This window comes from Scyliorhinus torazame, chromosome 4 (assembly GCF_047496885.1).
Source record: "Scyliorhinus torazame isolate Kashiwa2021f chromosome 4, sScyTor2.1, whole genome shotgun sequence".
Lineage (NCBI taxonomy): Eukaryota > Metazoa > Chordata > Chondrichthyes > Carcharhiniformes > Scyliorhinidae > Scyliorhinus > Scyliorhinus torazame.
Window position 1 is genome coordinate 299,820,295 of NC_092710.1, and position 24,907 is coordinate 299,845,201.

Sequence of the window (24,907 nt, forward strand, 5' to 3'; positions counted from 1 at the left end):
TTTTTAATCTCTCTGAGGCAGCGCTGGATACCCTCCTGTTGCTCCTCCGTCCACTGCCTCCACGCTGCCTGGTCTCCGCCCGCCGCCATTTTGTCCTTCCCTCCCTTCTTCTGGTCCACCACCACCTTTTTTGTCACCCCGCTCCTAGTTAAAGCCATATACTGACGGGGAGCTATTATTAACTCCTTCCCACCGGGAAACGTCAAAAAAGTGCCCTTGGGGCCCTGAAAAGAGCCCAAAAGTCTCGAGAGGGAATCCTTTTGGCAGTGTTCGCTTCACCAATCTGCCCCAAAAAGTCTGTGGAAACTCCTGAAAAAGGTCTGAGAGTAAGTTCCAGACGGGAGCTGCCGAATGCGCGACCTACTCCTCCATGGCCGCCACCGGAAGCCTCGTCCCCGCTTCTTCAGTGACCTTGGTGAGATCTTTTCACAGTTGTTCCCTCTGCTGTTAGAATTCACTTTTGATAAAGGCCCTCAGGTCAGTTTGCAGCTTTAAGCTTGCCCTTCCCCCGCCTGCATGCTGGAAGAGGCCCTGTTTATCCTGTTGGAGCCAAATCTTTTACTGTTTCTGCCGGGTCTGGTAGCCAAAAGACATAACATTCCTGGGGGACACTGTCAGGGGAATGTTGCAGTCTTCTTGCCTCACCGGGAAATGTCAAACAAATGCCGTGGGGGCCCTGTAAAAGAGCCCAAAAGTCCGTTCCAAGCGGGAGCTACCAAATATGCGACCTAGCTCTGCATAGCCGCACCCGGAAGTCATAGATTTATAGTAATTGATGGAAGGATTAGTGGGTGGTCCAGTAGTATTTTTTCTACCCGAGGGTGGTTGGGATTCGGAATTTATTGCCTGGGGTCAGAAACCCTCTGCAAATTAAAAAAAACCAAATGCACCTGTAGGGCTACAGACCAAGAGTTGAAAGGTGGGATTAAATATTTTTTTGGGCTGTGTGGAGGCAATGGGTCAAATGGCCCTCTATACCATAAATCCGTGTTTCTATAATTAAAGATTACATTTGCATTGCACCTTCCATTAATTCATTACCATTGTTATGTAGGAAAATACAGCAGCCAATATTTGCATTCTAACTCACAAACAGCACCAGGTGTACTTGCTGTTTTTCTTCCCTGCAATTTCCTCCAGCCCTGAGACATGAGCTCCTTTAATTCTGCCTCGAATTTTCCTAATTATATCACTTCATCATTGGTGGCCGTTCATTCTGCTGTCAAGGCTCTAAGCTCCAAAATTTACTCCCTCAACCTCTTTTGCACCTTTACTCCTTTAAACGGCTCCTTAAAACCCACCTCTTTTATCATGCCTTTTATCATCTGCCCCAATATGTTATGTAGTCATTCCAAATATTCATAGAATCATGAATTTACAGTGCAGGAGGCCATTTTGCCTCCTATCGAGTCTGCACCCTACCCATGCTCACACCTCCACAACCCCCCCCCCCCCCCGCCCCCGTGACCCAGTAACCCCACCCAACCTTTTTTAACACTAAGGGCAATTCAGCATGGCCAATCCACGTGACCTGCACATCTTTGGACTGTGGGAGGAAACCAAAATACCTGGAGGAAACCCACGCAGACGACACGGGAGAACGTGCAGACTCCATACAGTGACCCAAGCCAGGAATCGAATCTGGGACCCTGGAGCTGTGAAGCAACTGTGCTAACCGCTATGCTACAGTGCTGCCCTAATATTGCTTTATAAACACACCTGTGACCACAGGTTGTTTTTTTTTTAAAAATAGGATAAAGGTGCAATACAAGATACTGTTGCTATAACAGATTACTATTATTATTACTATTATTACTTGGAATGGAGCTGGGATTTAAAATGTTATCCTTGAAATTGTCAACTGCTAAGTCTAAGAGAATGAAGAAAAGGGGGAAACTTTGGTTCTACATGGAGTTGGTGACAGACATTTTGGGAGCTATTCACAGAACTGTAGGATGGGCAGGTGGGGGATTCCAGATTAGCATTCAGACAGGATGTTTAAATCAATGTGCTTTAGACAATGGATTAATTTGGATATTACATCGATTAACAGAAAGGAGGAGAGCAGCACCCATGTTCAGGGTCAGCCCGGTCTAACATACATAGCACGAAGGCAGCTTTTCACTTAAGCTAGGAATTAAGATACAGCATGACACGGTGTTGTTGAGGTTCATCCCAAGCAACTCCATAACGCAAAACTCTGTTCTACAGGTCGTTTTGAGGCAGGCATACCAAGATTGGATTGGATTTGTTTATTGTCACATGTACCAAGGTACAGTGAAAAGTATTTTTCTGTGAGCAGTTCAACAGATCATTAAGTACATGAAGAGAAAAGGAAATAAAAGAAAATACATAATAGGGCAACACAAGGTACACAATGTAACTACATAAGCACCGGCATTGGATGAAGCATACAGGGGCGTCGTGTTAACTAGGTCAGTCTATAAGAGGGTCGTTTAGGAGTCTGGTAACAGTGGGGAAGAAGCGGTTTTTGAGTCTGTTCGTGACTCGTGCTAAGTGTCAACTGCTACTGAAGGACCATCAACTATGTGAAAGATGCTCTTTGGTCTGCCCAAAACGCGGTCTTCCAGTGTAAGAGCTGTCGATGACAGTGTTGCAAGCTGGCATATTCCAAGATCCAGAACTCAGGGCTGATGGCCACTGTTCAATTGCTGTCTCAAGCTTTGCAGGTCCATTGGGAAAAGGCTACAATTTAAGGCCTTCCTTTAGAAAACCGAGGGGTTGGAAAGAGTCTAAGATTTTGGGATGTTTGACATGGAATGAATATTGTAAATATAACCTGCAACTGTGTTAAGTGCAGTGAGGCAGTGCCACATACGACAAAGAAAGAAACTGATCTACTTTACACTTTACATAACAGTTCAAATTTAACATTACATAATGTACCGTTACAAATAAAATATATGTTCACTGGAAACAAAATTCCCAATTAGAAACAAATCTAAAAGGAAATAAAACAAAAAAAGAATCTTCCTTCAGGTATCTAGTGCAGAATAGTGTTTTTTGGTTGCAGTGCATGTGTAAGAAATGTTAGAAAAAGGTGAAAAGTTGTTTGTGAATCATACACATATCTCCATGAAATATAAACTAGTTTCTAGAATTGTGACCGATCTGCTCTTGCGTGAATATTCATCATTTTAGCTGGTGGATTGAAAAAGGGCACAGAATCGATATTTAGAGCGTGGGTCAACTTTGGCAAGTGGAAACATGAGATTGGCTTATGGGAGTGCCTTACGCCACTTAACCCAAGAATCGATTTACAGCAAACCCTGCTTGAACTGTAGACTTAGTGAGAAAACGGTAAAGGAAGAGAGAGAGCTTTGTTCAGAATAGAAGTCAAAACATTAATTCATTGGTTTGCAAGTTGTCAGTTTCTTTTATCATCTGTCAATGATTTAACATTTTATGACAAACAAGCCAATACTTTGCTTAGCCATTACATAGCTTTGCGCATGTGAAGGAAACACATCCTGAGTGAGTGAGACACATCCAGAGTGGGAATTGGAACTTGGTAATTTGGTGCAGTGAGGTAATTCGGTGCAGAGTGGGAGAAGGTGCTTTTTCTCTACCGTTTTGTTTTCTTTCTTCTGGCCTGTAACTGTTAACCTGCAGGGAGAGAACCAGAGAGCATTCTGGGCAGGTAAGTGATTTTTATTGTTATTACCTTTTCAAATTGTGGGGGGGGGGGAAACTGAAGTGACATCACAGTAAAGCTGTGACCTGATTGGCTGGTTGGGAATCTATTAAACTTGAAAAAAAATAATACTGCAAAACAAATCTAATTGATTCACTAGATAGTGGAGTAACTAAACCTGAGGGCAAAGATCGGTATTTAGCATTTAATTTTACAGTAAAAATCATCTAGCGTCAGGGCTATATAGTTAATTGTAACTCAATCTAACAATTATTCAAGTGTTTATTTTAAATTAATTATTAGTGCTTAAATATCACTCAGCGGGTGCAGTGCTCCAACTGTGAGATGTGGCAGATCTGTGACGCTTCCAGCGTTCCGGTCGACTACATCTGCAGCAAGTGTAACCAATGGCAGCTCCTCACAGACCGCGTGGTTCAGTTGGAGCAGCAACTGGATGCACTGAGGAGCATGCAGGTGGCAGAAAGCTTCATAGATAGGAGTTATAGAGACGTGGTCATACCCAAGGCGCAGGCAGAGAGATGGGTGACCACCAGAAGGGGCAGACAGTCCGTGCAGGAATCCCCTGTGGTTGTCCCCCTCTCGAACAGGTATACCGCTTTGGATACCGTTGGGGGGAATAGCCCATCAGGGGAAAACAGCACCAGCCAGAGCAGTGGCACCATGGCTGGCTCTGATGTTCAGCAGGGAGGGTCAAAGCGCAGAAGAGCAATAGTCATAGGGGACTCTATAGTCAGGGGCACAGATAGGCGCTTCTGTGAATGTGAAAGAGACTCCAGGATGGTATGTTGCCTCCCTGGTGCCAGGGTCCATGATGTCTCAGTACGGGTAGCGGGCATCCTGAAGGAGGAGGGCAAACAGGCAGAGGTGGTTGTACATATTGGTACTAACGACATAGGCAGGAAGGGGCATGAGGTCCTGCAGCAGGAGTTGAGGGAGCTAGGCAGAAAGACAGGACCTCTAGGGTTGTAATCTCGGGATTACTCCCTGTGCCATGTGTCAGTGAGGCTAGAAATAGAAGATTGAGCAGCTAAACACGTGGCTAAACAGCTGGTGTAGGAGGGAGGGTTTCCATTATCTGGACCACTGGGAGCTCTTCCAGGGCAGGTGTGACCTGTATAAGAAGGACGGGTTGCATCTAAACTGGAGGCGCATAAATATCCTGGCCGCGAGGTTTGCTAGTGTCACACGGGAGGGTTTAAACTAGTATGGTGGGGGGGGTGGGTACCGGAGCAATAGGTCAAAAGGTGAAAACATTGAGGGAGAACTAGGAAATAGGGCCAGTCTGGCTCTGAGGAAGAGCAGACAGGGAGATGTTGCTGAAAACAGCAGGTCTGGTGGCCTGAAGTGCATATGTTTTAATGCAAGAAGTATATAGAGTAAGATGAACGTAGAGCTTGGATTAGTACTTGGAACGATGATGTCATTGCCATTACAGAGACCTGGTTGAGGGAAGGACAGGATTGGCAGCTAAACGTTCTAGGATTTAGATGTTTCAGGTGGGATAGAGGGGGATGTAAAAGGGGTGGCGGAGTTGTGCTACTGGTTAGGGAGAATATCACAGCTGTACTACGGGAGGACACCTCAGAGGGCAGTGAGGCTATATGGGTAGAGATCAGGAATAAGAAGGGTGCAGTCACAATGTTGGGGGTTTACTACAGGCCTCCTAACTGCCAGCAGGAGATAGAGGAGCAGATAGGTAGACAGATTTTGGAAAGGAGTAAAAGCAACAGGGTTGCTGTGATGGAAGACTTCAACTTCCCCAATATTGACTGGGACTCACTTAGTGCTAGGGGCTTGGACGGGGCAGAGTTTGTAAGGAGCATCCAGGAGGGGTTCTTAAAACAATATGTGGATAGTCCAACTAGGGAAGGGGCTGTACTGGACCTGGTATTGGGGAATGAGCCCGGCCAGGTGGTAGACGTTTCAACAGTGACTACAATTCAGTAAGATTTAAAATGCTGGTCCTAGGGTGAATGTGCTAAACTGGGGGAAGGCTAATTATAACAATATTAGGTGGGAACTGAAGAACCTAAACTGGGGGCGGATGTTTGAGGGTAAATCAACATCTGACATGTGGGAGGCTTTCAAATGTCAGTTGAAAGGAATTCAGGACCGGCATGTTCCTGTGTGGAAGAATGATAAATACGGCAAATTTCAGGAACCTTGGATAACGAGAGATATTGTAGGCCTCGTCAAAAAGAAAAAGGAGGCATTTGTCAGGGCTAGAAGGCTGGGAACAGACGAAGCCTGCATGGAATATAAGAAAAGTAGGAAGAAACTTAAGCAAGGAGTCAGGAGGGCTAGAAGGTAATGCCAAAAGTAATTGGCAAATAGGGTTAAGGAAAATCCCAAGGCTTTTTACACGTACATAAAAAGCAAGAGGATAGCCAGGGAAAGGGTTGGCCCACTGAAGGACAGGCAAGGAAATATATGTGTGGAGCCAGGGGAAATTGGCGAGGTACTAAATGAATACGTTGCATCAGTATTCACCAAAGAGAAGGAAATGGTGGATGTTGAGTCTGGAGAAGGGTGTGTAGATAGCCTGGGTCACATTGAGATCCAAAAAGACGAGGTGTTGGGCGTCTTGAAAAATATTACGGTAGATAAGTCCCCAGGGCCTGATGGGATCTACCCCAGAATACTGAAGGAGGCTAGAGAGGAAATTGTTGAGGCCTTGACAGAAATCTTTGGATCCTCACTGTCTTCAGGTGATGTCCCGGAGGACTGGAGAATAGCCAATGTTGTTCCTTTGTTTAAGAAGGGTAGCAAGGAATCCAGGGAACTACAGGCCGGTGAGCCTTACGTCAGTGGTAGGGAGATTACTGGAGAGAATTCTTTGAGACAGGATCAACTCCTATTTGGAAGCAAATGGGCATATTAGCGAGAGGCAGCACGGTTTTGTGAAGGGGAGGTCGTGTCTCACTAACTTGATAGAGTTTTTCGAAGAGGTCACAAAGATGATTGATGCAGGTAGTGGATGTTGTCTATATGGACTTCAGTAAGGCCTTTGACAAGGTCCCTCATGGCAGACTGGTACAAAAGGTGAAGTCACACAGGATCAGGGGTGAGCTGGCAAGGTGGATACAGAACTGGCTAGGTCATAGAAGGCAGAGAGTAGCAATGGAAGGGTGCTTTTCTGATTGGAGTGCTGTGACTAGTGTGTTCCGCAGGGATCAGTGCTGGGACGGTTACTGTTCGTAGTATATATAAATGATTTGGAAGAAAATGTAACTGGTCTGATTCGTAGGTTTGCAGACGACACAAAGGTTGGTGGAATTGGGGATAATGATAAGGACTGTCTGAGGATACAGCAGGATTTAGATTGTTTGGAGACTTGGGCGGAGAGATGGCAGATGGAGTTTAACCCGGACAAATGTGAGGTAATGCATTTTGGAAGATCAAATGCAGGTAGGGAATATACAGTGAATGGTAGAACCCTCAAGAGTATTGAAAGTCAAAGAGATCTAGGAGTACAGGTCCACAGGTCATTGAAAGGGGCAACACAGGTGGAGAAGGTAGTCAAGAAGGCATACGCATGCTTGCCTTCATTGGCTGGGGCATTGAGTATCAGAATTGGCAAGTCATGTTGCAACTGTATAGAACCTTAGTTAAGCCACACTTGGAGTATAGTGTTCAATTCTGGTCGCCACACTACCAGAAGGATGTGGAGGCTTTAGAGAGGGTGCAGAAGAGATTTACCAGAATGTTGCCTGGTATGGAGGGCATTAGCAATGAGGAGCGATTGAGTAAACTCGGTTTGTTCTCACTGGAACGACAGAGGTTGTGGGGCGACCTGATAGAGGTCTCCAAAATTATGAGGGGCATAGACACAGTGGATGCTCAGAGACTTTTTCCCAGGGTGGAGTGGTCAATTACTAGGGGGCATAGGTTTAAGGTGCAAGGGGCAAGGTTTAGAGGAGATGTAGAAGGCAAGTTTTTTTTTTTTTTTTTATACACAGAGGGTAGTGGGTGCCTGGAACTCGCTACCGCAGGAGGTGATGGAAGCAGGGACTATAGTGACGTTTAAGGGGCATCTTGACAAATACATGAATAGGATGGTAAGAGGGATACGGACCCAGGAAATGTAGAAGATTTTAATTTAGATGGGTAGCATGGTTGGCACAGGCTTGGAGGGCCGAAGAGTCTGTTCCTGTACTTTCCTTTGTTCGTTGTTGTTTTTACTGCCCATGGCAGTTTTACATAAAGCACAGTTTACAGCGTTGTTGTGCTAGTATGATTCTCGAATGACTTATGACTTAAAATTACTGTTCAATATCTTTTAAATGAATAATTGCCATTAACTGATAATATCCCAACTATTAAATATTATAATCAGTCTTTGGTTTAAAGAAATACACTGAATAACAAGAATTGCACATTTTCACGTTTGACATTTCTAGTGAATTATCTACATACCTCAAGATGTCAGATGAAATATTTACAATACTGCAAGCCAATTGCAAATGAGCTGATAATGGATATGCAATGCCCTTTCATGATAAATAATGATCTGTTCAAATTCAGAAAAACCATAACCAATTTTATCTATGTTAGTCAACATCAAATAGCCTCAATTCACTATAAATGTCAAGCACCTGTCCTTACATCTCCCAATTTATATTTTTCCCGGTGAAATATCAAGATAATTAAATGCACAATATTGAAACAACTGCTTTGCATAGATTGTTTGGTGTCATAAAATAAGTAGTCGGGTACATCAAAATCCTTGTGCAAGATGATTAAGAATTTATTATGAATCATATTTTCTGCATATAAGGTTTATACCAAGATGGAAGACATTTATTGTAACATAATACAGAAATATTGAAACATTTCTCCACAATTCAAAAAAAGAGATTAGATTTTTAAAGAGTGTTTCACAATATTTTCTTTGTAAACTTTGTAAGCTAGTAAAACTTTGATTTTTATTAAAGTTAATTTTATACCTTTATATTCTCTGCCCACAAGCTCAAAAATCTTTCAGGTTTCAAATTGCTTAAATCACTTTTCAAATAGCTAGTGCACAGTAATTAATATACAGCTGCATTGAAACTAAGACAATAATGATTCATCAAAATAAAAGGCAAATAAAATATTGCATTGGCACCCAAAATACACAGTCAAGACTAAAGTGGATACTTACTTTTTTTTAAAAAATCAAGCAAAAGTATATGATGTATCTTGGCTCAAAATAAAATTTGATGATGCAAGCCTTGTATGCAAATTTCCCAAGTTATACTGGGTCGAAATGGATGCAAAATTAGGCACAGAATTTAGGTGCTGTAGAAAAGTTATTTTTCCGTTCTTTTAAAATGTGTCTTCATTGAAACATACTTTGTACTTTCTCTGGTCTGACATGACGATTGCTGAAGCCATTAAATACAAAATCTTTTCAAATGTCCACAATTTCATGTTCCTAAACATGTGGCGCCTTTTGTGGCGAAGTCATCAGGTCACTTGAAACATTTAACTTTTATACGGAATACTAATAAATGGCTTAAAGCCCACATTTCCTTCAGGTCCGGATTGCAATTTGTTTATATCCATTGAATAGTAAACCGATAGCAGTAAAATGGGCACCTGAATGGGGGCAATTTAAGGTAAGACAAGCTCATATCAAAACTCCAAAACCTAGGATTTGGCTCCTCTCTCTGCAACTGGATCCTCAACTTGCTGACCCATAGACCACAATCAGGGAGGATAAACAACACCTCCTCACGATAGTCCTCAAAAGCAGGGCCCACAAGGCTGCATACTTAGCTCCCTACTATACTCCCTGTACACACACGACTGTGGGGCAAAATGTCTCCAACTCCATCTGCAAGTTTGTTGATGACACGACCGTAGTGGGTTGGATCTTGAACAACAATAAATCAAAGTCCAGGACGGGGATAGAGAACCTAGTGGCGTGGTGCAACAACAACAATCTCTCCCTCAACATGAGCAAAACAAAGGAGCTGGTCATTGACTTCAGGAAGCGAAGAAGGTTGACAGCTTCAAATTCCTAGCTGTACACAAGGCATAGGAGCGGAAGGCCATTCGGCCCATCGACCATCAATCTGCCCTGGTCCACCCACGTCGAAGCTACAATCAAAAAAGCACAACAGCGCCTAAACTTCCTCAGGAAACAAAGGAAATTCAGCATGTCCACATTGACTCTGACCAGTTTTTAAAAGATGCACAAATGAAAGCATCCTATCTGGCTGTATCACAGCCTGGTATTTCAACTGTTTGGCCAAGACCCTAAGAAATTACAGTGAGTCAGCAGCACACCCAGTCCATCACAGGAACCCGCCTCCCATCCATTGATTCTGTCTACACCTCCCGCTGCTTTGGGGGAAGTGGGCAGTATAATCAAAGACCCCTCCCACCCAGGTTATTCTCTCTTCCAACCTCCTCCATCGGGCAGAAGATACACACACTAATTGGTTCAAAAACTTCTTCCCCATTATTACTGGAGTCCTGAATGACCCCTTTATGGACGGAACTGAGCTCTTCACACATCTTCTTGAATTTACAGTGCAGGCGGCCATTCAACCCATCAAGTCTGCACCAGCCCTTGGAAAGAGCACCCTACTTAAACCCACATCTCCACCCTTCTCAACTCTATCTTTACTTCCATCTTTTCTACTGAGTAGTACTACACCCCGTATGCTTCACCCAATGTATATGTCTATGTATTTACATTGTGTATCTATCTCCGAGCCCCGCGCTGGGTCGGAGAATTGCCGCAACCGCGCCACACGATTCTCCGAGGAACGGAGAATCGGTGCCATTTGCGCCGCCGCGTTTGGAGCGTCGCCAGTCGCAGGTCGCTGTCCGTGGCCGGGCCGCTGAATCTCCGGCCTTGATGGGCCGAGCGGAAACGGCAGAGTTCTGCCGGCGCCGTTCACACCTGCTTGCAGCCGGCGGGAATTCTGCGCGCAGGGTCGGGGGCGGCCTGTGGGTGGGGGTGGGGGGGCCTCCAATGGGGTCTGGCCCCACGATCGGGGCTCACCGATCGGCAGGCCGGCATCCCCATCCCCGGCCTAATTTGTTACGCAGCCGGCCCCTGAACCCCCACGCCATGTTGCGTCGGGAACGGCGCATTGGGGAATTCGCCCACGCATTTGCAGGTTGGCGCAGCGCCACTGCGCATGCGTTGGCACGGCGCGACTGCGCAGGTTGGCGCGGTGCCAGGGAGGCTGGAGTGGCATGAACCAGAATCGGTAGTGCCTGCACCCATTTCACACCGTCGGATCTAGGAGACGCTCTGCCTCCATTTTGGAGAATCCCGCCCCATACGTCCTATGTTTTTTCATGTATGGAACGATCTGTCTGGACTGGACAATCACTGTACCTCGGTACATGTGACAATAAATCAAAGTAAGACTATCCAATTTGGCTACCCAAAACATGCTCACCTGTTTGACCTCCTGCCACTCGAGGCCATGTGAAAAACACTGCTGCCAATTGCCATTCATTTATTCCCCATTCTGCTGGTGTTTAATAATACTACAAACTCAAAATTATCCTCGTTTTGCAGTCCCTTCATGCTAATTCCCCTCCCAATACCATACCCATCCCAGACCTCCCAGGAACTTCTCCATTCTGGCCAGATGTGCATATCCCAAATTTATTTTCCCCACCATGCCATCAACTATCTTAGATTTGGTTTAAAGTTTGGAATTCCCTCTTTAAAATATTTCCATCTCTAACCTGCTACAAGATGCTCCTTAAAAAGGTACCTTTCGGTTACATGTACTGACTAATATGGTTCACTGCCCACTTTTGTCTGATAATACTTGTATAGTGTCACCTTGGGAGTCTTTCCTTTGATAACGGTGCTATCCAGGTTCAAGTGACTGTTGAAATATTACGATTAGGTGAAAGGTTTCAACCACAGGAACATTTGAGCATCGCAAAAAATAAGCATCTAAACACCAGCAGAAATGCAGATTTTGTGAAAGTAGTTATGAAACAGGACTGAACTCAACTGATAGCTTTCCTTCATTTGAAGCTGTAAGCTTTGGGGGGGGGGGGGGGGGCATCTCGTATGATAATTTCTACTGGATAAACATTATAGAGTGCATTCCCTGGTGCACATTTAAAAATAGTTTGCAAATCCAGCGAAAAATCCATACGCATTTAGTAAACACAGTGCTGAGCAGTAAAACAAAACTCAACGCAATAAAATTGGGCGCTTTAATAAATGGTCTTGCTTAAATCGTGACTGTTCTCTGCTCCATTCGTTTATGTCCGGTCTTTGCTTTATTTTCTGCTTCCTTCAAAATATTGAGACACTTGAGAGGGAGCCAGGCAAGCCCCGTGTGGGAACGTCTTAAATTGACACGCAGGGCGCGATTATCCCATGTCATGCCGTATGGGAAAATTGCCGTTCACGCCATTTTTTCCCATGGCGCCGGTCCGACGCCGTTCCGCCATTCTCCCAAACGGCTACAACGGCTTCATCGAGATGGGCGCCGCGCCTGCCGGATAATCGCCCGAGGTACTAAGTACGGAGATTCGCCGGGCTCCCCGCTATTCAGCAGCCCGGATGGGCCGAAGTCCCGACGGCGCTAACCCAGGTCACACCGTCGCCGTTCACACCTGGTAAATAGATTTGTCAGCCAGTCGTGCTGGGTGACGATGTGGAGGAAGGAGGTGAGTGGCCGGCCTCACTGTAGGCGCCACGGCCGGTGCTGGGGGGCAGTGGGAGGGTTCTCGGAGAAGGATGCCGGGGGGGAGGGGGGTGGAGGGGGGAGAAGGGTGGAGAGGAGGAGGGGGAGGAGAGGAGGAGGAGGGGTTGGAGGGGAGGAGGAGGGGGGTGGAGGAAGGAGGGGGGGTGGAGGAAGGAGGGGGGGTGGAGGAAGGAGGAGGGGGTGGAGGAAATGATGTCGCCGTGCTGTTGTGGGGGGGGGGGGTGAGGGCGGGCATGGTTACCCACGGGAGCGACATGCCAGCCAGCCAGCCTTCCATGGCAGGACCCTGGCGATGACACGCTTCCAAGTGCAGGTCATGTTGATGGGCCAAGGCAAATGGCGACGCAATGATGAGGGATGGGGTTAAATGCGCCGTGGACGTATACGGTGGGCAGGGCAAAGGTTGCATGTGTGTCTGCAGCAGTACAAGGCAGCCGGGGCACCCATGTATCCCATGGGCCCTGGCTGTCGAGGTGTCACAGGGCCATCGTCAAACATGTTGTTGTCTCTCGTTCTCAAACCCCCCCCCCCCATTCGTGTAGGTCGTCATGTTTGCGCAGCATCCAGCAATGTTTGCCACCGTGGCAGGAGCGGCTGCCCTGCAGGTAGCCATTCGGCTCCGCCGACGAAGGCGACTCCGAGCAGCTGCTGGAGCGGCGGCTGCATCCGAGGGACTGGCTGCAGAGGGCCCCGTGCCAGCCGCGAATGCTGCAGATCCTCCCGCCACAGGTGCATGAGGAGGTAGAAGGTGACAATGACCACCACATCGTCGGGCATGCGGAGGATGAGGATTCGGATCCTGATGGGGCGCAGGGGGAGGAGCAGGTGGTGGTGCCAAGGCGCCGGAGGCACCCCATGCGACCTTTAGTGTACCGGGACCGCATGTCGTTCCAGGAGCTTCCAGATACGACATGCAGGAGACTCCGATTGAGTCGGGAGACCGTGGCACGTATATGCCACCTTGTGGCGCACCTGGTACCACGTGGAACAGGGGGGGCGGATATGCTATCCCGGTGACGGTCAAGGTCACGGTTGCCCTCAATTTCTTTGCAACGCGGTCCTTCCAGGCATCGAGCGGGGACCTCTCTGGAATCTCACAAGCATCGGTGCACCAGTGCATCCGGGCCGTCACCAACGCCCTGTATAAAATCGCGAACAGATACAGAAATTGTCCGGAGGACCGTGCACATCAGGCTGACCGAGCAGCGGGATTAGCCTCCGTGGCCAGGATGCCGATGGTCCAGGTGCTAATTGATGGGGTGCACGTCGGCATACGTCCACCCTTGGACAACAGGGACGTTTTTCTGAACAGGAAGGGCACCTACTTGATGAACATTCAGGTGGTCTGCGACCATCGCATGAAGATAATGCACATGTGCGCCCAGTACCCTGGCAGCATGCATGATGCTCACTAGCTCATTCGTTCATCCCCGCTATTTTCAATGGACCCCCCCCCCCCCCAGCTGAGGGGCTGGTTGCTGGGCGACAGGGGTTACCCGCTGCGATCGTGGCTGATGTTGCCGAAACGGAGGCCACAAACCGACGCGGAGACCCGCTATAATGTGGCCCATGCAGCGACCAGGGGTGTTGTGGAGAGGTGTTTTGGCCTCCTGAAGATGAGGTTCCGGTGCCTGGACCGCTCTGGAGGGGCACTGCAGTACCACCCCGACAGGTGCAGAGTTGTGGTCTGCTGTGTTGCACAACATTGCCCAACAGAGGGGTGAGGTCCTGGAAGAGGATGCACAGGGGGAGCCCGATGAGGTTGACTCCTCTGCACATGAGGAGGAGGAGGAGGATGGAGGGGGGGCACAGACACGATCTGGGGGGGGGGGGGGGGGGGGGAAGAGATATGGCCGGGAGGCTGCACGACGGCACCGGCTAGGAGAGCGAGCACGCGAGGCGTTGATTGACGCACGTTTCACTAACTAGGGGGGAGGGCATCGCTGAGCTATGCACTTACACCACGGATCACGCACAACCGCACCACCCAGCACCCCCCACTTCCCACACCAACCCTACCCTGGGCCACCGATGACACATGCACATCAAGACCCACGCCTTGCAGAACCTGACCCATAGCAGAAACCGTTGCCCCCATCACGGACACCACCCGTGTGGCGTCAGCCTGGGTGGCAGCCATGACCAGCACCACTCCCTGCTCCTGGACACGGATGGACTCCTCCAACTGCGTCTGCAGTTGCTGGAAGATGGCCGTCACCGCGTTGTGCACTCCATAGGTTTCCAAATACATCGCGTGGGTGGGTCGAGTAAGTCCAGGAATCCGGGAACTGTCTGGGCGGCAGCTGGGTGCTGGGCATGGCTGCCCTCCTACCATCCAGCCCCTCCCTGCACCTGCTGTACCGGTTTGACTGTGAGATACGCACCAGTCAGTGACCCCTAAGCCTCATCACTTATGTGCCCAACCGAGGTGAGTGTATCTGCGATGGTGGATGTTGTGGGTGGCAGCAGTGCCGCAAACCCGAGCATCTCGTCTGTCCCCACGTCTGTCGTCTCCTGGGTCGATCCTTGGACCAACGCTACTAGTCCGCGGCCCACATTAGGTGCCCTGTCCGGTGTGTTCGTCGACTGTCTGGCCACCCTTGGTGCGTCACTGTCCAGAGTCCCCATCCCCTCTGTCACTGGCCTGATTCGCAGCCCTCTCCTCGTCCGACTCACGGCCATCGGTGTCCTCAATGTCTGTTGTGTCTTCATCCCTGTCATGTCTGTCCATCTTGTGTGTGTCCCCCACCAGTGCCATGGCCTCAGGGGAGGGCCCCCCTGTCAGTCTTCTTTGCCCCCTCTGCCGTGCGTCCGTGGGGGCGGATGTGCTTGCAGCTGGACGGCGGGGGCTTCTCTGCGACGTCCCTGGACGATTGGCGCTTGGCCCTGGTGAGGATAATGAAGCATGTATCGTTAGACACTCGGGAGTCGGGTGTGAGGGGGTGGAGTGTCATGGGGGGATTAGGGAGTGGAAGGGGAATTGTGAGGGGGTGCAGTGTCAGGGGGGGGCGTTAGGGAGTGGAGTGTCGGGGGGGTTAGGGGGTGTATGTGTCACGGGGTGGGCTGTAAAGGGGGGGCTTGGGGGCTGTGGTATGGGGTGCAGTGTGAGGGGGGTTGGGGAGGTGACGGGCTGAGGGGGTGTAGCCAGGCAGGGGAGTCTCACTTGTTCCTGCGCCCCCGACCTGGCATGGCACTACCTCCAGGGTGGAGGCTCCCCCAGCGAGGTCCGGAGCCCTCAGCTCATGGACGGGGAGGGGGTGCAGCACAGGTGTTCCCCCTCCGGTTCTTGAAGGCTCACAAAGGTTGTAAGCAGTCTTGGCCTGCGGGGTGGGGGGTGAAGCATCAGTTAGGCAGTCAACATCAAGACGTGCAGATGTTGTCAGCATTATGACTGGGTGGGGGACCCTGGGCACCACACCATGGCAGCTCTCAGGGAGGTGTTGCCCATGTGGGACGGATTCAACATGGTGTCCACAGCCCCCCTGCATGGGCATGGGGGGGCCGCGATACGTGATTGGAGGAGGGGGGTGTGGCCCGGGGGAACCCTCGGGGTACTTACCCTGGCAGCACTGAGAGGTTGTGGAGCTTCTTGCGGCACTGGTATCCAGACCAGGCGGGGGGGTGCCCCAGTGGTGCCCACCTCACACCAGCCGTGCCTCAGTGCTAGCTGGTTGCCAGTGCCCACGTCTACGGCACAAGATGGCCCTATGCTCTTCTACGGCATCCAGCAGCTTCTCCTGATCATCTCTGTCCCTGAACCTGGGAGCGGCACGGCAGGGCTCAGCCATCACGGCCGTTCGGGTCCTGGGCGCAGATCGCACACTCTGCACTGCGGCGTCAGCCGTGCGATGCCGCTCTGGCACCATGCCCATCACGTTTCTCGTGGCCCCGCTGCTGGCCCCTTTTCGGGGCCTGAATCGATCGCGCCCGTGGCCGTTTCGTGCCGCCGTGAAACGTGACGGCTTTCACGACGGCGCAGACACTCTGCCTCATTATCGGAGAATCGCGCCCACAATGCTCAGGAGGTCCAGGTCTGCCATCCTCTGGCGTGGGGATCGAGTACTGCGGGCGGCAGAGTTTAAAGCAGAAAACACGGTTCAGCCTTTCCAAGCTCAGTGTGTGGGGTCAAGGCGGCGGGGAAGGGAGAACATTCGCACCAACACCGGCAGATTAAGCAGGGACGTTCCTCAGACATCCCGACGCAATGTGTCCGATCCCACAATAAATCAGCCAACGCCGGTGTTCCGGCGACACAGCGGCACCGCATCTGTGCTGCCAGTCAATGGGCAGCAATTAAAAACGTCACCGAGAATAAAAATGTGCAGCACCCGGCTGCCGGAGAAGTGGCACCTCTGCCCCTGTAACGGGGGGGGGGGGGGGGGCACTAAATAATCCCCCACCACCACCCCCAGACTTTGCTGTGAAAATAAAGCGGGTGGGATTCATTTGGCTTCAATAAAACCCAAAAGAGACAAGATGCAGAACAGAAAACATTCAACAACTTTACAATCCAGGTTAGTGAGAAAAATGGGGGTGGGAGGGGAAAAGAGCCCCCCCCCCTGCCTGCCTCCAAACGCACGATCAGAAGTGAGTGTGTAAAAGAGTGAGGAGTTGCAGAAAGCTCCTGCGGGTTGTTTGTCGCTGCCGGGGGGGGTTAGGTGTGGGAGACACTCGGGACCGAAGCTCAGGTACATCCGAGCAGCTCACCCAGCCACCCCATCACTGTCCTCCCGGGGCAACAACAGGATGACCGGGGGGGGGGGGGGGGGGATGCTGACATATCAAAGGGAAAGATGTAGGCTGAAAACAAAACGATGGCAAAATGCGCCCATTAGGCGACAATTGTTCTACATGTTTAAAAAAAAATACAATAAATACAACAGCCCGACGTTTCATTCAGCGAGATTAAAATTACCTACCCCGTAAACTCTTAGCAGCTCGAGCGGGTATTAGTGTTTTTTTTAAATAATCTTCCGACAGAGATAGATGTGTTTATTTTTTTAATTGGAATTTCTTTCAGTTGGAGGATAGCGCCTTCATTGTCCGCGAGCCGCCGTCTCCGAGGTTCGCTCTAACCGGTCCGCTTTCACTGACGCCCCAAGTTTTCGCCGGTCTCGATAACAACACCGCCGCCGCCGCTTCAGCCGGAATGGCGCACGTCAGGGGTACGCACAGGGGGGCATGGCACCCGCAGGCAGGGCAACCGACCCTCTTCCCCCTCCAAAAAAAAAACCGCTGCCTTTTCGGCTTCCGAGCCACACAGGTCGGCTGGCCTCTCGGAGCGCCGGCCAGCACTTGCGGCCGGCGGTTTAGATTTGAGCCGTGGCTTTGCGGCTCGAGCCTTCCTCCGCCGAGCGTCCCAATGGCACGGGCCGGGGGGGGGGGGGGGGGGGGCGCCGGCACGCTCCCGTTTGGAATGTGGGGGAGGGAAGCGTTCGCGGCATTGTGCCGTCACCTGATCGGCGTGCCGGGCGACCAATGGGAAGCGGCGAGCCGACCCAGCGGGAACGCCCACCTTTCCTCCCCGACCCGCCAATCAAATGGCGAGGGGCGGGGAAACTGGACCTTCCAGCAGTGTCGTAAATAATAATAACTAAAGGAGTTTTGCTGAAACGCCAAAGGCCGATACTGTGAGATTGAGCCGATAGAAATGCTCTAAATTTAAAAAGTGAGGACGCCGGGACGAGGTGGACATTAGTGAGCGTTTTGACAGTAACCGGAGGGCCGCTTCAGCTGTCCATCTGCAAGGACACGTTGTTATTTGACCGAGTGAGCCGCTTCCAAGATGTCGGCGATCGCGGCTCTGGCTTCCTACGGCAGCGGCAGCGACAGCGGCGGCGACTCGGATGGGGGCTGCGGGCAAGTTGCCAGCCCGGACGCGGTGGCTCACTTGCACCCTCTGCACTCTGAAAAATCCGTGTCGCGCCTTCACGGATCCCTCGCTTTAAACTCCGCGCCCGAGGTTGCTGTGAAGGTGGGTGTCAGGAGGCCTTCGCCAGGCCCAGCGGTGCACATGGGTTAGTCTAGAGGCGTTCTCTCAAAAACAGTCTCTCTCTCTCTCTCCCTCCCTCCCTCTGACCATAATGTGGAGATGCCGGCCTTGGACTGGGGTGGGCACAGTAAGAATAAGAAGTCTCACAACACCGGTTTAAAGTCCAACAAGTTTGTTTGGAATCACTAGCTTTCGGAGTGCAGCTCCTCCCGATGAAGGAGCTGCGCTCTGAAAGCCAGTGACTCCAAACAAATCAGAAAGAGACCATTCGGCAAACCCTTCATAACGTGTTAATGGACTGTTGAGAAACAATGACCAAAGTGACACCTCTTTAGGGGCAGACTCCGGACTTGTTGCTCACTTGTTTCGCTCCTGCAGAAGCAAAAGCTTAAACACAAATTTCTTATGTGCATATAAAGATGAATCATTGAGTCTGCTTTGGAAATTAGTGAAATGAAAGTTGATGGTATTTGATTTCAGTTGACCCATGAAAATCTGATATTTAAGAATGGAAATTTGTTGTAGGCTCTTTCCGATCCCCCAACACACAGACACGTTCATTTTGATGAGCTCAGTGCTAAGTGCATCATGGTTTTTGGACAGGTTTCATGCAATCTGTGCATTTTGGTGTTTGCATTAATCACTGTTTCTCTATCACCTGTGGATTACTTTAATGTCAAATTTCCATCTTTTAAATAAACCTTTATAATTGACTGGGAATAATGAAGTGGGGTTTGCTGGAGTGGTAGTGAGATTGCTCCGTGAAAGTGAATGTGTGTGGGACAACTTCATTGGCCTCTTAGAAACTTGATGGTGGCATTGAACCTTCAAATCTGGTAAAATTGTCTGTCATGGGTACCACCTGATTCAGTAAAAGGTGGCTTTTTGAAGAAAGTGAAGATGACTTTGAGACAGGTTTACTCCCATTTGGAAGCAAATGGACATATTAACGAGAGGCAGCATGGTTTTGTGAAGGGGAGGTTGTGTCTCACTAACTTGATAGAGTTTTTCAAGGAAGTGATGAAGATGATTGATGAAGGTAGGGCAGTAGATGTTGTCTACATGGACTTCAGTGAGGCCTTTGACAAAGTCCCTCATGGTATCTGCTAAGGAAGGTGAAGTCACACGGGATCAGAGGTGAGCAGGCAAGATGGATACAGAATTGACTCGGTCATAGAAGACAGAGGGCAGCAGTGGAAGGGTGTTTTTCTGAATGGAGGACTGTGACTAGTGGTGTTCAGCAGGGATCAGTGCTGAGACCGTTGCTGTTTGTGGTGTATATAAATGATTTGGAGGAAAATGTAACTTCTGATTAGCAAGTTTGCCGATGACACAAATGTTGGAGGAATTGCAGCACGGTGGCACAGTGGTTAGCAATGCTGCCTCACAGCGCCGAGGTCCTGGCTCTGGGGCACTGTCCGTGTGGAGTTTACACATTCCCCCCATGTTTGCGTAGGTTTCGCCCCCACAACCCAAAGATGTGCAGGGTAGGTGGATTGGCCACGTTAAATTGCCCCTTAATTGGAAAAATGAATTGGGTGCTCTAAATTTAAAAAAATAGACTTGCAGATAGTGATGACTGTCAGAGGATACAGCAGGAAAAAGATCGGTTGGAGACTTGGACGGAGAGATGTTTAATCCGGATAATTGTGAGGTAATGCATTTTGGAAGCCAAATACAGGTGGGAAATATACAGTAATTGGCAGAAGAGGGATCTGGTGTAGAGTTCCACAGGTCATTCACTGACAGTGGCAATGCAAGTGGAGAAGGAAGTCAAAAAGGCATGTTTGCTTTCATCGACCAGGGCATTGAGTATAAAAATTGGCAAGTCGTGCTGCAGCGAACCTTAGTCAGGCCACACTGCGAATATAGTCATGATGTGGAGATGCTGGCATTGGACTGGAGTGAGCACAGTAAGAAGTCTTACAACACCAGGTTAAAGCCCAACAGGCTTGTTTCAAATCACTAGCTTTCGAGCACTGCTCCTTCCTCAGGTAAATGAAGAGGTAGGTTCCAGAAACATATATGTGGACAAAGTCAAAGATGCAAGACAATGCTTTGAATGCGAACATTTGCAGGTAATTAAGTCTTTGCCGAACCAGCGAGAGGGGTAATCCCAGGTTAAAGAGGTGTGAATTGTCTCAAGCCAGGACAGTTGGTAGGAATTCGTGAATGTAATGTGACATGAATCCAAGGTCCCGGTTGACGCCGTACTCGTGTGCAGAACTTGGCTATGAGTTTCTGTTCAGCGATTCTGCGTTGTCGCACGTCCTGAAGGCTGCCTTGGAGAACGCTTACCTGGAGATCAGAGGCTGAATGCCCTTGACTGCTGAAGTGTTCTCCGACTGGAAGGGAACATTCCTGCCTGTCGATTGTCGCGCGGCATTGTTGCAGCGTCTGCATGGTCTCGCCAATGTACCACGCTTCGGGACATCCTTTCCTGCAGTGTATGAGATAGACAACGTTGACCGAATCGCGCGAGTATGTACTGCGTACCTGGTGGGTGTTGTTCTCTTGTTCAAACTTGTGCTTGAAGATGTTGGCATATTGAGGTGCGAATTTCGTCCCCATGGCTGTTCCGTGTGTCTGGATGAAGAATTTGTCGCAGGTGAAGGCGTTGTGATCCAGAATGAAGTGGATGAGTTGCAGAACTGCATCTGGAGATTGGCAGTTGTCGGTGTTGAGTTCTGAGGTTGTTGCAGCAATGCCGTTGTCATAAGGATGCTGGTGTAGAGTGCCGAGACGTCCATTGTGACGAGGAATGTTCCTGGTTCAACTGGTCTATGGGTGCTGAGCTTCTGTAAGAAGCCCGTCGTGTCGCAACAGAAGCTGGGCGTTCCATGTACGATGGGTTTCAAGATGCCCTCGATGTAGCCAGCGAGATTCTCACTCAGGGCCCCATTGCCTGATACGATATGCCGGCCTGGTGTGTTGGCCTTGTGTATTTTTGGGAGGCAGTAGAGATCTCCAACGTGGGGAGTACGTGGGATGAGAGCACGTAGGGTGCTCTGAAGGTCTTGATCAGTCTTGAGTTGACGGGAGTGTTCCTTGGTCGGATCTGTGGGTAACTGTCTGTAGTGTTCCTGGTAGTTCAATTGTCGGTACACATCTTTGCAGTAGTCCGTTCTGTTCAGTATGACGGTGGCCCCTCCTTTGTCTGCTGGTTTGATGTCAATGTTGCGGTTGGTCTTGAGAGCACGGATGGCATTGCGTTGTGCTTGGGTGACGTTCGGGGCTGTCTTGTGAATGCGTTTGCTGAATCTGGCATTGACGCGACTCCTGACGGCTTGAGCATACGTGTCGAGGCTAGGGCAGCGGCCTTCCGGAGGGGTCCAATTCGACTCTTTCCTCTTCGGTTGCCGCACCGCAGATCTCTCGGTCTGCTGTTCCGGTTCATTGGTTGTCTCATTGGGTTCGCTGTCGGCCTCTTGTGGAAGAACTCCCGGAGCCTCATTCGCCTGATGAATTCCTCCGTGTCTGCCGCAAGACTGATGGGGTCCATTTTGGTGGTGGTGCAGAAATTGAGCCCTCTGCTGAGGACTTCGATTTTGTCTGGTTGAAGGGTGTAGTCTGACAAGATGACAATAGATTTCCCTGTATTGTTTTCTACTAGGGTACTGGGGGAGGCTTCGTTGCTGGTGGTGGTGATGCTTCCTGTGTGCATATAGGTGGCGTGATATCGTTGTCTCATCTGTTTGGCGGTGTTCCGCAGCTGGTCTGCTGCGTCCTGAGCGCCAGTTGAGAATATGGCCTCTATCTTGGTTTCCAGGTTGCGGCGTCTGCTGTAGAGCTGGTGTACGAGGTGGTGGAGGAGTGTGAGTGAGGTGCGACGGCAGAGTCTCTCAGCGTAGTCAGTGTTGTAGGTCACCTTGAGTGGGTTTGTGATCTGTAGCCCTTTCGGGATCTTGTCTGCTTTCTTGCATCTTTGTAGAAACTTAATGTCACGTTCTATATGCACAATCTTCTTGGAGATCCTCTCCACTTTGAGCCGGCAGTTTGCGGTGTCAATGGTAGTCATGATGTGGAGATGCCGGCGTTGGACTGGGGTGAGCACTGTAAGAAGTCTTACAACACCAGGTTAAAGTCCAACAAGTTTGTTTCGATGTCACTAGCTTTCGGAGCGCTGCTCCTTGCTCAGGCTCCTGAATATAGTGTTCAATTCTGGTCGCCACACTACCAGAAGGAGTGGAAGCTTTGGAGAGGGCACAGAAGAGGTTTACCAGTATGTTGCCTGGTATGGAAGACATTAGCTATGAGGAGAGGTTGGATTACTGAAATGATCGAAGTTTGGGACGACCTAATAGAAGTTTACAAAATTATGGGGGGCACGGACAAAGTGTATAGTCAGGAGCTTTTTCCCCAGGGTGGAAGAGTCAATTACTAGGGCTGATTTAGCACAGGGCTAAAGAGCTGGCTTTTAAAGCAGACGAAGGCAGGCCAGCAGCACGGTTTAATTCCCGTACCAGCCTCCCTGAACAGGCACCGGAATGTGGCAACTAGGGGCATTTCACAGTAACTTAATTTACAGCCTACTTGTGACAATAAGCGATTTTCATTTCATAGGGGACATAGGTTTAAGGTGCAGAGGGGCAAAGTTTAGAGGGTATGTGCAAGGGAAGAATTTTTTTTACACAGAGGGTAGTGGGTGTCTGGAACTCACTGCCGGAGGAGGTGGTAGAAGCAGGTAGAATAGTGACGTTTAAGGGGCGTCTTGACAAATACATGAATAGGATGGGAATAAAGGGATATGGACCCCGGAAGTGTAGACGATTTTAGGTTTGACGACAGCATGGTCGGCGCAGGCTTGGGGGGCCGAAGGGCCTGTTCCTGAGTTGTACTTTTCTTTGTCCTTTGACTGTGTGGGGAAGGCATCAGTTGGGAGCAGGAGATTAGGAATTGGTCACCATACTTCAGCAATTATAAGGAACCAAGTGACATGTTTATGATTGATTTTGAATATGTTTCTTTAAAATATGTTGTATCTGAAATGGTCTTTATTCAATTCCGTTGTGCTTTAAGGTGCCCCATGCAATTACTACATGGCATCACGATGGGTTCAGGCTTAGAGGAGCGAAGGGCCTGTTCCTATGCTGTACTGTTCTTCGTTCAATACTTGACCTGGTTTTGGCTAATTAGGCCAAACAAATAGATAGCCTAAACGTAGGGCAACATTTGGGAAGCAGTGACCACAATATTTGGGCAGCACGGTAGCCTTGTGGATAGCACAATTGCTTCACAGCTCCAGGGTCCCAGGTTCGATACCGGCTTGGGTCACTGTCTGTGCGGAGTCTGCACATCCTCCCCGTGTGTGCGTGGGTTTCCCCCGGGTGCTCCGGTTTCCTCCCACAGTCCAAAGTTGTGCAGGTTAGGTGGATTGGCCATGATAAATTGCCCTTAGTGTCCAAAATTGCCCTTAGTGTTGGGTGGGGTTACTGGGTTATGGGGATAGGGTGGACATGTTGACCTTGGGTAGGATGCTCTTTCCAAGAGCCGGTGCAGACTCGATGGGCCGAATGGCCTCCTTCTGCACTGTAAATTCTATAAATTCTATTATTCGGTATAGTACGCAGGTATATCGAGGAAAATGATAAAATCAAGGATGAGGTTGGTGGGCAAAAGAGGAAGTGGTCAGATTAATTGGAAGTAAATACAACTGTGGATCAACAATACAAAATCTTTAAACATGTGATGGATTGATAAAGATTAAGCTGCATTCAGTAAGGAAAAAAATGAGTCTATTGAAGAATGGGTTTTATATCAGAATAGAGGAGTTATGAGAATTTATTTTGAAATAATATATTTACAGAGTATAAAGGCCTGCACAACGAGTATGAATAAATCCGCAAAAGAAACGACTTCCAGTTTCCGTGGTGCAGCTAAATTTCTCACTAGCTTTTAAGTCTTCGCCCCACACACACTCCAGAGAATTGAGAGCTTTCTGGCCTCATCTGTGATCCCATTAGCCAATAAAAACCTTTCCACATATTCAGTCCAGTCCTTGTTCTCTGCCACAAACTCACTGATAGACCCAAACATAGCCAAGATGCTGATAACTTGTCTTCCTTTGGTAAACTTCGAAAAACTTTGCGTTGAGCATGCTGAAACTCAATTCTTTTTATTTTTGTCGCCAAAAAGATGTAACTTAACCACAAAAAGGTAGTTAAAATGGGTTAATCTTAAAGTTACAGTTAATCTTCTTTAATATATAAAAATAATGACATTTAAAATACAGTATGGACTCAGAAATGGGAGCAGATAGCTAAACTTTCAAATAACAGTAACAGAATGGAACAGAATTAGAACTAACACAGTTAAATACGAATATACACAGATAACAACAACAACAAATTATATCACAGCAGTTACTGATGACATCAGCAATGGATTTAAATAAGATGCATAAGAATAACACTCTATAACAAGTATAGTTGTGGGTGAAGGACCATTATACTATCGGTCATCTTTCCTTGTTTAATAAATGCTTTATTAAACTGCTTGGGTAACTTTATTACCCAACTGGAGCTCCTCACAGACCGCATGGTTCGGTTGGAGCAGCGA

At 49.0% G+C, this 24,907-nt stretch overlaps 2 protein-coding genes across 5 annotated transcripts in view; one reads left to right on the forward strand and one right to left on the reverse strand.

Moving 5' to 3' along the window:
* Positions 1-17,733, reverse strand: part of wasf1 (WASP family member 1) — a 258,562-nt gene extending 240,829 nt beyond the window's left edge. For 3 of the 4 annotated variants that reach the window (XM_072500005.1, XM_072500002.1, XM_072500001.1), the window contains exon 1: positions 17,277-17,733. The gene's annotated coding sequence lies outside the window, so the exon portion shown is untranslated. The remainder of the gene's footprint in view (positions 1-17,276) is intronic. The other variant, XM_072500003.1, reaches the window with a different exon arrangement.
* Positions 17,734-17,902: 169 nt separating this feature from the next.
* Positions 17,903-24,907, forward strand: part of cdc40 (cell division cycle 40 homolog (S. cerevisiae)) — a 243,394-nt gene continuing 236,389 nt past the window's right edge. Inside the window, exon 1 of the mRNA XM_072500007.1 lies at positions 17,903-18,331. Coding sequence (XP_072356108.1) covers positions 18,143-18,331 — 189 coding nt within the window. The 5' untranslated portion in view covers positions 17,903-18,142. The remainder of the gene's footprint in view (positions 18,332-24,907) is intronic.